Source organism: Herpailurus yagouaroundi, unplaced genomic scaffold (genome assembly GCF_014898765.1).
Source record: "Herpailurus yagouaroundi ecotype Mexico unplaced genomic scaffold, PumYag 162, whole genome shotgun sequence".
In the NCBI taxonomy this organism is placed as follows: Eukaryota; Metazoa; Chordata; class Mammalia; order Carnivora; family Felidae; genus Herpailurus; species Herpailurus yagouaroundi.
The window spans coordinates 66,454,103-66,467,236 of NW_024412403.1; the positions used below are offsets into that span (position 1 = coordinate 66,454,103).

Sequence of the window (13,134 nt, forward strand, 5' to 3'; positions counted from 1 at the left end):
ACGGAAATGACCAGTGTGTGTGCACAGAAATGTACAATTGTCCACAGTGGCAGGTGCCATGAGGACAACTGAGACAGAGCCTGACCAAGTGTGAGAAGGTGATGTTTGAGGAGTGTTTGAATTGACATTTGAGTAGTGATTCACAGGAGTTACCCAGGCCAGGGGTTAGTGAGAATATGGCACAGGGAGTGGAGAGCAGGGGGTGAGGCATTGGAGAAGGAAAGAGCAGGGGTTGCAGCTGAGGGCCAGACTGTGCCAGGCATTGAAGGACAGGTTAGGGATTTTTATTTTTATCCTGAGAGCAGTTTGGGGAGCCACTGGGAATTTGAAGCAGGAGAGTGACCGGATCAGATTGGAGTTTGGAAGTATTTCTCAGGCTGCAGTATTGGAGGTTAATTGCACTACCAGGGAAGACAAGTTTCCACTGAGAGGAGCACATTTCTGGATTCCCAAACACCCTGCCACCAGCCAGGGCTCCAGCTCACACAGACAGGGCTCCAGCTCACACAGGCCAGAGAGAAGTCCCACAGGCAATCAGGACCCCAACACAGATTTTCAGGTGCCCATGTTAGTCTTGCAGATTATAGCTGAATAATTTTCACTACATCAGTTCAAGGTCACATTATTTCCACAAGGTGTTTTCATTGCCTCTTGGTTGCATGGGTAAATGAGCCAACATTGGCAAGAGTCCTGACAATGACACATAAGTGGCCACTCATTAGAATCACCTGGAAAGCATTAAACACCACTGACCTCCAAACCCTGCCCCAGGCCAATTGCAGCAGAATCTCTGGGCATAGCCTTAACCACTACACTTTTTTTTTTAATGTTTACTTATTTTTGAGAGATAGAGACACAGCACGAGTGGGGAAGGGACAGAGAGAGAAGGAGACACAGAATCCAAGGCAGGCTCCAGATTCTGAGCTGTTAGCATAGAGCCCGATGTGGGACTCGAACTCACAGAGCATGAGATCATGAGCTGAGCTGAAGCCGGACTCTTAACTGACTGAGCCACCCAGGCGCCCCTCAACCACTACACTTTTAAATCCTCCCTGAGTGATTGGAATAGGTATCTACAGATTCTTCTTCTCCCCAAAACAATTTGCATTACTCTTTTGAAGAAGACTATCAGAACATGGTTATCTTCAGTTCCTTGTTTGTTGGTTTTTTTCTCTCTTGCAGAATAGAAATTGAAAAAGGCGGGGCTGGGGGGAGTTTATGTGTGAGTCTACTTTCTATAGCTTTGTGTGTGAGTCTACTTTCTATAGCTTTGTGAAATCCCAAGGTTTCCTTCTAATTAGAAAATTTACCCAAACCAGGTCTTTCGGCCACTTACTCATAGCGTCCTTCATACCCTGTTAGTTTGCAAGCTCCTCCATTCATGCAGCTTCTTAAAGGGAAAAACCTTATTTTTTTTCCTCTGAAGTATTTCAAAACACTTCTAAAATTAAAAAAAAAAAAAAAAAAGGAACAGCTTTTAAAGTTGTACAGAATCTTCCTCAAAAGAAAAAAAAAAAAAACTAGGGGCGTTTGGGTGGCTCAGTTGGTTAAGCCTCTGGCTCTTGATTTCAGCTCAGGTCATGCTCTCATGGTTCATGAGTTCAAGCCCTGAGTTAGGCTCTGCACAGACAGTGTGGAACCTGCTTGGAATTCTCTCTCTCCCTCTCTCTGCCCCTCCCCAGCTCATGCTCTCTCTCTCTTTCTCTCTCTCAAAATGAATAAATGAACATTAAAAAATATTTTTAAAAATCAACAACTATTTTCTGAGCCATGTTCAAAGCTGTGAGTATATGTGCAAAGGGACTGGTTAGTGTGATACAAAGGATCGCGGTCCCCACCTTCAAGGAGTTCTTTTGTGCATGAAAGCTAACCAATGCTACCAGCGGAACCCCATAGGAGCCAAGGGGAAGCAAAGGCCAAAAGTGCTTCAATAACTTAATTTCCCTTTCCCTTGCAGACCTAGACAGCAACTCCAGGGGAGAGGAATCATAGCTCACACCAACGCACAGTGCCAGATAAACCAAGTGAAATTCAAGTTTCATTCTTCCAACCTAGTTTGGAAAAAAGACCGGACTACCATTGCTGGAAAGTTCTGCACTGCTCCTTTGCCAGTCAATGACAAGTAAGCCCAGAATCCACACCTGCCCCATACATACCCACAAGGACCAATCCTGACCTGAGATGTGACATTTGTTGAGGTATAGTCTCATCACAGAGATTAGCTTCTTCAACAGAAATGACAAAGACTTAGGGTTTTCTTGAATTTCCTATGGGGCCATCTTGGGTTGGAGGTGTTCAAAAGCCAAAGAGGGTAGGCTTCAATTTCCCATTCCTACTTCAATATAAGAAACTTCATTTTATCTGATATACAGCTGAATAATTTTATATATACATATAAAATCTATTTTATATATGTCTTATTCAGTTTCTACATACGATTTATTGAAACAAAGACTTCTCATTGCATAGTTCCTCCTCCTTAGTCTCCACTGGTCACATTCACAGCTGTGGATCCACCTGTGCCTCTAGCACAAATTTATATTAGTCTTACCACCCCTGGGCACTTGGAGGAGTAGTAGACTCCTATAATAGACAGCTATAGGCTTCTTTCATCTGACATCATGGTAACACAAGAGCACACAACTCCTAGCCCTCTTTCCTGAGCAATCGGGGACCTGCCCTGAGCACAAACCTTCTTGTTGCTCTTCTTTTGCAGCAAACAGACTGTCTGCTTACCTGAGCCAGTGAACTTACAAGCGAGTGTGACCGTTTCTCATGACCTGAAACTAAAGTGTGTATAGTATAAGCCTGGGCAGGATGCATCTCCCTGGATTTCAGAGGTCGGGGAGCTATGTTCAACTTACTCTAGGCCATTACTACTAGAAAGAAGGCAAACTCGTGGTTATTTTCCCCATAATAGCCACCTTAGAGGGGAGAGATAACTCATTCTATCAGAGCTTTGTCTCTGTTACCAATTTGAACAGCCTTACAAAAATACCGCTTCAGCTTTTCTATTCCTACTTAACTGCATATTAACTGCAATTGCCCCATATCCTTGAACATCTGTGCCTAGGATTCAATGGAAACATTCACAGGAACAATGTTTTTTTTTTTTTAAAAATAATAAAACACCATGGAATATCTGAATGATTTCATTGTTTTATTGGAATGGAATTCTGTGATGTATAGAAATGTGACTTTCTATAGGATGGAGAAAACAATAGGCGCTGAATTCTCTGTATTAAAATAGCAATTGAGAAGAAGTGCTTGGAACAGGAGAGGGGATGGAGGGCTGGGAAAAAGATAGCACCATTCACCATTCCTTACCATTGCCTTCTCTTGATATCTGGAAGGTTTAGGGAATCAGAGAGATCTTTGGGGAATATAGATGAATTTTCTTTGGGTCAGTGTTTCCCGAACTTTGTTGTAAGTTACCTTGTATACAGCCATAGTCCAGCAAGAAACAAATGATTTGCTCTAACAGGGTAATTTGAGGAGAATTTAATAAAAGGACTATTTACAAAGGTCTTAGTAGGAAGTGGGAAAACCAGAAGGGATGGTGCTGTTCCCTCGGGCTAGGGGCTGAGTTAGCTCATCCTGCCCTAGGTCTGAAGAGGCAAGAAGAGAGAGCACTGGAATCCCAAGACTGACAGGGGCCGCCAGACCTTCAGTCAAGGGACATGGTCACCCGGACAGCAATCCTGTAGGGAGGGAACTGAGGAAATAGATTCTCCAATCTCACTCTTCTTTCTGCCCTCATCTCCTGCTAGTGCTCCCCAATGAATGACTCCAAGCAGAAGCCAGAAGGCAAGAAGCATGTTGATGTGACCCAGGGCATAAAGCAGGACAGAGAAGGGTGGAGAATGCCTGGGGTGTGGGTGAGGAACCCCAGAGAGATATGGCACACACCATCACACTTTCTCCACAAGCAGGTACTCCCTGGAATCTTCCAACTTAATCGTTTTACCACTTTTTTTTAAATGTTTGTTTATTTTTGAGAGAGAGATTGAGCACAGGTGGGGGAGGGGCAGAGAGAGAGGGAGACAAAGAATCCAAAGCAGACTCTAGGCTCCGAGCTGTCAGCACAGAGCCCAATGAGGGGCTTGAACTCACGAACCACAAGATCATGACCTGAGCCAAAGTCAGACACTCAACCAACTGAGCCACCCAGGCGCCCCTCATTTTAGCTTCTTTAAAAAATCCTTTAAGTCATTTTTAAGTGTACGATCCAGTAGTATTAAGTACATTCATAGTGTTGTACAGCCATTACCTCTTTCCATCTCCAGAACTTTTTCATCTTCCCCAATCGAAGCTTTGAACCCATTAAGCAATTCCCCATCGCCCCCCGGCCCCCGCCCCTGGTAACCACTATTCTACTTTCTGTCACTATGATTTCTACTCTTCTAGAATACCTCATACAATCACGCAATATGTGTCCTTTTGTATCTGGCATATTTCACTTCGCATGACATTTTCAAAGTCCCCCATGTAATAGCATGTGTCAGAATTTCCTTTCTTCGTAAGGATGAATAGTATTCCATGGTATACGTATGTCACATTTTGTTTACCACTTCAGCCATCCACGGACACTTGTGTTACTCCACCTTTTGGCTGTTTGAATAATGATGCTCTGAACACGTGTGTACAAAGATCTGTTCAAATAAATGTGCTTTGAAAGAAACTGCTGACTTGCTGGTTCACTGTCCACAGTAAAGGCAGGAAGATGATATAAGCAGTAGCCTGCAATTGGTCCGTCTGGGCCAAGTCACCCAGCTGACCAGAAGTCAGGGTTTGGGCCTTTGTCTAGGCTGTAGAAATGCAATGAAAGGACAGGTGATGCATTGTGAATACTAACGTAGGTCTTTACTTTCTGCACTGCCCCCCACAGTCAGTGGGAGCGTAACATGCGTGCAGAAACTCCCCCCAGTATTGGGCAGGCTTGGGGTTCATTTTTATTTTTCAAAACCCAAACCCCCTCTTTCCTTTACTCCCTCCCTTACTCCACCCAGGTTCCAGGCAAGGACCTGGCTAGAGACAGTGTTACCCAGGAGCTATATTAGGGCTGTGCCTACTGTTCCTTGACCTTAATGTCCTTGTCACACATTTGCCATCCTGGGAGACACTGCTCAGCACATAGTTCTTCCTTGGTTTTCCCCACTGCTTATCGCTTCCAAGCGTGTGTAAATTATGCTTCTATGATCAAAATGATGTTACGTGATGCTGATTGGTGTTTCACTGACCTGTTTTTCCCTGTCCTCATGCTTCCAGTTTTGCCTTTGAGTACACCCCTGTGCTTCTTTGCTAATAGCTTCTTACTTTAAAGCACGATTAGACTCTCTCACATTTCATTTTCCTCCCCATCAGAAATTTTAGATCATTACCCTAAATGAAAATCCAGTTTTCCAGGGGCACCTGGGTGGCTCAGTTGGTTGAGCTTCTGACTCTTGGTTTTGGCTCAGGTCATGATCTAATGGCTTTGTGGGTTTGAGCCCCGTATTGGGCTCCATGTTGATGGTACACAGCCTGCTTGGGATCCTCTCTCTCCCTCTCTCTCCCTGACTCCCCTACTCGTGCTGTCTCTGTCTCTCTCAAAATAGAGAAAAAAGAAAAAAGAAAAAAACTTAAAAAAAGAAAAAAGAAAAGCCAGTTTTCCTTCTTGTAAATTAATACAATGATAACATAATAATGTTTAAAAGTCCAACTAGATGTTGTGGCTTGCTGAAGGCTCTCCACTTCAGGCCTGTCCTTTCCTTATTAAAAAGGGAAGATTAGTAAATATGAGATGACAAAACCTTATTAACACCAGAGACTTTCTTCTTTATGTAATCAGTGACTTGAAAAAAAATGAAAACATAAACAGCAATCTCACCAGGAGACTTAATGTTATTTAATGCTGGGTCTATGTGCTACCTTAAACCATCCTGCCCAGTGGCCCACACTTTGGGAAACCTGGCTTTAAGTAGGTGGGACATGTGTGAGATTTGAAAAAAGAGAGAGGTAACAAGAAAATCTGCCTGATGGCAAGGCAAGAGCATCGTCTCCCTTCCACACCCCCTGCTGCTCACGACCTCTTTTGAGATCTTTCCATGAGCAGAGACAATTACAGAAGTAATTCCCTTTGATAGTACACCCCTTCCCTTAAGTGGCACTGCAAACATGGTTTCCAGACCCTTCCTCCCTCTGGTCGTGATACCCTGAATATGTTCAGTTTGTGCCATAATCCCAGGACTGGGCTCAATGTTTTCAATCTTCCTCCCACAGAACACACCAAGTATACAGTTTTACATGTTCCTCATTATAATCCTCCATTAATTCAGCCCAAGAGTCACTTTAGGGTTCAACTGCAACTCTTCAACTTTTTTTAAGTTTATTTATTTATTCTGAGAGAGAGAGAGAGAGAGAGAGAGAGAGAACCAATGGGGAAAGGGCAGAGAGAGAGGGGAACAGAAGATCCAAAGCAGGCTCCAGGCTTCATGCTGACAGCAGAGAGCCCGATGTGGGGATCGAATTCACAAACCGTGAGATCATGACCTGAGCCAAAGTCAGATGCTTAACTGACTGAGCCACCCAGGCGCCCCTCAACTCTTCAATTTTTAGAGTCTATTATTCTTACTGATTCTGCTTTCTTTCTTTCTCGTGGAATTGATTTTTTTAACCTGAATGAACTTTCCATATAACCCAATTCCTTTACATGTTAGTGTTGTAATCTTTCAACTTGTCAGGAATTACTTATATCCCGATTTTATCCTTAGGAACATTTAGCTTTCCCTCCAAGCTTTATGTAATTTTTATATATTTATTATATATCTATATATATATATATACACACATATATATGTCACTTTTATTTTTATTTTTTTTAATGTTTATTTATTTTTGAGAGAGAGAGAGACAGAGCATGAGTATGGGAAAGAGAAGAGAGAAAGGGAGACACAGAATCCGAAGCAGGCTCCAGGCTCTGAGCTGTCAGCATGGAGCCCGATGTGGGGCTCAAACCCACAAACCATGAGATCATGACCTGAGCTGAAGTCGGATGCTTAACCAACTGAGCCACCCAGGTGTCCCAATGTGTATGTCATTTTTAAATAGATTTCTTTTTATATCTGTATCCAAGAACTTGAGAGGAGAAAGTGAAGGACAAAGCCCTACTTCTAGAAGCTCCCTTAAGATTAATCAATACTCTGGGTCTGAACATTTGCATAGATTTCTAATTCATGTTTATCTTGACTACTTATATATTATGAGAAAAGTTTCAATACTTTATAATGATCCCCTGATCTGAGAGAGAGAAAAGAGAGATAATATGATTGCGTTTTAGCATGACTTCATTCCCAAGAGCTCCTGATAATTTCTACTTAATTTCGTAAATATATACAAGCAATGTTTTTAGTGATTTGTCCCTGGACTTTGCTGAGAACACACCAAACTTCCTAGTCTCTACTTTCAGGAATTTCTGCTTTACTTCTTTTTGGCTACTGGGGCAAATGTATCTACCATCTTCTAACTTCTTTTCTTTGGGATTATTCAGTGATCACCAAAGACCTCAGTTACCCTGCAAGGTATTTCTAAAGCAAGATTGTAACTCAGGGTCTGGGTACCAGAATTCACTTAAAGCAGTTGGGTGATCGCTTCTCAATCTTGGTCTTCAGATTAATTTCCAAACCAAACCAAACAAAAAACCTCCCATACATTATTATATATATATTTTTCAAACTACAGAATCAATAAATGTTCATTTTAACAAGTCAAACTGTAGATATATAGACTACCATGGCCCTGAGGTAATCCATGTTAATAGCCGTATGTATGTCCTTCTACCCATTTCTCCGTGTAAATACAAATATATACACACAAAGTTGTTTTTTTAACAAAAATGAAATCATAGTACACCTATCACTCTGCAATTTTTGTAGTCACTTAACAATATGTCATGACTATCCCTCCAATTAGACACAGGTCTAATCTACTCACTGGATGTGTAATGTTCCACAGTCTGGATATGCCAAAATTTTGTCAGCTTTTTTCTTTGTGATGGACTGAGGTTGTTTCAACTACAAATGATGCTGCAATAAATATTTGTGTGCATCTATCTCATATTGTGACTCCTGCATTTCTGTATGATAAATTTTTGCAGTAAGAATTGCTAGGTCAACAGATATATCAAAAGATTACTAATGCTGGATTACTTTCTAAACATGGCATACCAGTTCACATATGCTCTGACAGTGGTTCAAAGAAACTGGTTTCTTGCAATTACTTATTCAAGCATTTGTCTTCCTAAGATAAGTTACTCAAACCCCCAAATTTCTCCTCTGGAGTTACCATGTGGTGTTCAACTGGCTCCAAGTTGGCCAATCCATACCCATGTGTGAAAGTGGAATGACATTTTCCTTCAGAACTTTAGGGGCCTGAGATTTCATTACTTTTGAAAAATGGCATTCATTCAGACACCATAATCTCTGAGCAGTGAAATCATTAGAAGGGATGAGCTATAAAGACCTCTAAAAAAAATTAAACTCTTATTTATTTATGACTATAAAACTCAACTCTTTAAAAAAATTTCAGTCAATACAGAAAGTTATGAAAGACAAAGTGAAAAACTAAAACTTCCTGAGCATTTAATACGTGTCAGGTAGTGTTCTAATCCCTTTATATAAATTCTCTTATTAATCCTCCCAGCAGTTCCATGTACTACCTCATTATATCAGAGAACATGGAGGGAGAGGGAATTAAGCAACTTGTCCATGGTCATACAGCTGGCAATGGGTGAAATCAGGATTCACACTAAGCCATGTGCCTCTAGAACCTGGGCTCTGTCCACTGTGTGATACGGGCTGGCCTCCTCAAGTTGGATTTTAGCACTTGCAACATCCTCAGTCTGGCCCCACTCTGCCTAACTGAAGTTACCTGCCGTGTCCCCCTTGTGCTGAAGCCAGTATCCCCCTAAAGCATACTGTGGACTATGTCACTTCCAAGCCTTTGCGCCTGCTGCCCTCACCATCCCCTTCAGGCTCTACCAGCCATTCAGATAGAACTTCCAGTTCTATCTCTTCCAGGAAGACTGGCCTTCAGTATGTCATTTCAGTCAGTATCCATGCAGGGCTCTTGGCTGGCTCAATTGGTAGAGGATATGACTCTTGATCTTGAGGTTGTAAGTTCAAGACCCACTTTGGGTATAAAGATTACTTAAAAATAAAGTCTTTAAAAAAAAATATCTCCAGGAGGAAGCTGTGGGTGTATAAAGGAATCATACTGAAACATAAATCTTCTCATATTGCTAAAATCTCACCCAGCCCTTGATCTCCTTGTTCAGTGGTCCTGAGTGACCTTCTCAGAGAGACATACACTGCTGCCCCCCAGCCTTAAACACACCTCTGACCTCACTCTTCGACATGCTCAGACCTTGGGGTGACCATCACAGCCCACATTTACCCCAGAGGAGGTTGGCTTCTTCTCCTAAGAGAGGAGCCTGGAGGTGATGTGGCCATCCCTGTGCCTGAGTTCTTCTATGTCCCAGGCCCTAAAATCCTCCCTATCTTCAGTATTCACTCACTTATGAAACATTAACTATTTGCTTTATGGGGGCCATTCAGTGTCCTGACAATAGCCCAAATTCAAACTATCCAAAATAAAATCAACATCTCCCCCAAAGTTGTTTCTCTCTCCTCAATGACAATAGCCACCACACTGGCATGCAACATCAGGCTTGAAGCCTGAGTTATCTTTGGCTCAAGACATTATAATGCTCAAAAAGAAAAAAGTAATTACCCCCTCTTCCTCCCTCCCAATACCTGATTTACACTTAGACACTATGTCTCTCAATTTCTTCAAAATGTGTCTGGTATCTGTCCGTTCCTTTCTGTTTTCTCAGACGTGGGGTAAGGCGTTGGATTTGGCACCAGTCTCTGAACTGGTATCTTCCTCCAGATTCTTTCCCCTCTAGTCCCTCTATTTACCTGTGCCAGATAACTCCTACAAAGTCTTTAAACTTATCATTCTCCTGCTGCCAATTTTTCACTGGATTTTCCCAAAGGCCTTAGAATAAGAGCTTCTTAACTTCTTAACCTAGAATTCAGGAACTTCTATGCCTCAATCCTTATCTTTCTTCCTTGATTTCTCTTATTCTTTTCCAAAAGAAATTCTTAGATCCTCTGAGGTTGATCTATTATCATTATTATTGTTGGGTTCCTTAAGCAACCCTTGTTTATTAGTCATCAAGCCACAGAGTGTCAGAGGAAGAAAGAAGAGCCCAGAAAGATTAAGGGAATTGCCTGAAGTCAAACCGCCACCGGAGAAAAAACACAGCCACTCTCCCATTTTTACTGCACTTCCAAACCAGACTGCACTTCTATTGGGTTTTAATAACTCTAAGTGACTCTTCAATAAATGCAAATGTGAGCTTTAATAGCTTTTGAAGACTATCAAGGGGCAGTGTTTATCTGGAAGTAAATTCCTGCTGCTACCCTGAAGCTCTGGGTCTTTAACATTTACCCAGGCCCATACCAGTATAGACAGATTCTTAGTTTGGACAGAACTGGAGGGTGGAGAAGTGGAAAGAGATCTAGGCAAATATCCAGGGAAGGAGAGCCCAATATGTGAACACCCCTCTTCTTGGGGTCAGACTGACTCAAGTGAAAATGCCCCTTCTCTCCTGCAGTTACCAGCCCCTGCAACTTCACAACTCCAAGTGCTCACCCAGCCCTCCTGGTTTGGACTTGAAACTCAGTCCACCCCAAAGTCAAGATCGTTCCTTTTTCACTCTCAACCCATGGTTCACTTCAGAAGCTGCCCTTTGCTATACTTCTTCTATGGAGAGCACGGGGAAATGGTAAAACTAAAGACAAGCTATCACAAAACCAGAATGTTCACTCATTCATTCATTCATTCACTCATTCAGCAAACCTTTAGTGTAAGCCTGCTATGTCCAGGCACTATTCTGATGGCAATCCTCTTAATAATAACTACAATGTATTGAATGCTTACTGTGTGACAGGCATGGTTTTATGTTTCATTAAATTCTCACAGCAACATGAGATAGGTTCTTCTTTTGTTATTGCCATTTTACATATGAGCAAGCTGAGGTACAGAGCAGTTATGTAACTAGACCATGAATGTGGCAGTGCTAAAATTCGAATCCAAGTGGTCAACTCCAGAGCTCTGTTTTCTTAACCCTACACTATGTTCATAAGGCATCCTAACCCAATGTCTACTTATGTTATCCCCATATCCTTGTTTTTTAAACTTAATTTAATAAAAATTTGCCAGCAATGGCAAGGTGTCTGGCCATGTTGCATTAAAGTAGATTTTACTAGGTCAGATGAAGTATTACAGTGTAAATAGGAGGGTTTTAAAAATATGTGTATTTATGTTTGTGATGAATAAATGACAGGTATTAAAATAATTTGAGAGCTACTGGAGGTTGCAAAAGACAAGAGAAATAGAAGACATGTGGTGAATGACGAGGAATCAGATTACAAGAAACAAAATTCAGGGAAAAGAGAAGAAATCACATTGGAGAAATTAGGAGTGACCCACATTTTCATCTCCCACACTTCAGAGAGGAACAGGCAAGAAGTCTGAGCTGTCCACAGACAGGAGATGGGGACAGCAGGCCTGAGCTCCTCAGCAGGGCCTGGAGAAACCAGAAGAAAGGACCTCCTTCCTGAGTCACGCATGAGTCAAAGACAAAGTGTTCTAACTTCAACAGGAGGCAGAAGCAAAAGAACACTGGAAAGTGGAACTAGAAGTTTCTAAAATCCTAATCTAGGCCATGTTGAAATGTTAGACAGCTGAGTTTAACAAAGATCTAACAATTACCAACTAAATGCCAGGCACATGACACCATGTGGGGTGCTGGGACTATGGCCATAAGAATCTGCCCAGCCCTCAAGCACCTGGAGAGAAAGTCTGGGGGGAGGTGAGAGCTGAGGGTGGTGGTCCAAGAGGACTCTGAGAGTCCTGGAGGGGACAGATTAATGCTGACAGAGGTGGGGTAGATGTCAGGGACAGTGTGGGAGGGGAGGGGACATTTGTACTAGTCTTGAGGGATGACTAGGACTCAGAGCAGAGGGTTGGGGGTATAGAGGGCAATTCCAGGCCATTGAGCAACCGTCAGTTGGCAATCGGCAGTTGGCAATCATGTGCTATGCAGAAGAGGGCTCTTGGTAAGGATCACGTCAGAGAAGTGAATCAAAAGTGAAATAAAATCCCATGATCTCTAGGGAAATTTCTGAGTGGGAGACATGTGTCAACGTATGAATTCCATGACAATTAGAAGTGAAACCACTGAGAGCATTGCTCACATTTTTTCCGTCATTGAGACTTGTGGGGGAGTCTACAGGAAACCAGGGTGTCAGGAATATATGCGGAAGAAGATGGAGAACCTCTAAGATGGATTTGCCTCCTCTCCCAAGCAATTCCCCCCAGGCTATCTCTCAGGTGTCTGCCTCTCTGTTCCCATCACCATCATATATTCTGGCCCTTGGTACCTCACAATCCCTCTGACTGTTTCAATGGCTGACACTGTTCTCCTGGCTTTGTTCTCTCAGGTCTCTCAGAATGTGAACATTTACGAAACAACTAAACTCTGCCAGACTCTGTGGTATGCACTGAATGCAGTCTCCCTCAGCACTGCTCTGAGTGCACCATTTTCCTGCTCACTTTCCATCGCCTTTTGATGAGAGCTTATTTAGGTTCCACAGTTAGTCACTAAGAGCCATTGGTTCTCCTCCAGCCATGCTTTTCTTGTACCTTCCAGCGTAGGGTCTTTGAGTCACATATTTCTTTTTCCTGGATTGCTTCTGCCTTGCCTAACTCTGTCTTTGAAGGCACAGCTCAGTTTCTCCATGAACCCTCCGAATACCAGAAATAGGAAGTGATCTCTTCTGCTGGAGTTCTGTAGGTCATATAGTGGTTTAAACCACTCTTGTAATGCTTTCCACAGTGGACTGACACAGCTTATTTGTATATACGTCAGGGATCTGACGTATATTTATTTATGGTTCACAAGAAACCTATTTACACATGGACTGAGGACTCTCAGAGGAGAGTTAATTAATTAATCCTCAGAGGAGCCAGGCCCAAGGAGCTTGACTTAGCAAGGCCTTGGTGGGGAGAGGGGCAGGGTGCTTATGA

The 13,134-nt window shown here is 42.5% G+C and overlaps 1 protein-coding gene across 5 annotated transcripts in view; it reads left to right on the forward strand.

The window, feature by feature from the left end:
* The window catches only part of LOC121036276 (protein ADP-ribosylarginine hydrolase), a 46,007-nt gene extending 34,733 nt beyond the window's left edge, over nt 1-11,274 (forward strand). For 3 of the 5 annotated variants that reach the window (XM_040484584.1, XM_040484583.1, XM_040484586.1), the window contains exons 14-15: nt 1,958-2,122; nt 10,658-11,274. In XM_040484584.1, the coding sequence (XP_040340518.1) occupies nt 1,958-2,122; nt 10,658-10,832 (340 nt within the window). In that variant the 3' untranslated portion in view covers nt 10,833-11,274. Of the gene's footprint in view, nt 1-1,957; nt 2,123-2,716; nt 3,148-10,657 lie in introns of those variants that run through there. The other 2 variants (XM_040484585.1, XM_040484587.1) reach the window with 2 other exon arrangements.
* Nucleotides 11,275-13,134: the final 1,860 nt, after the last annotated feature.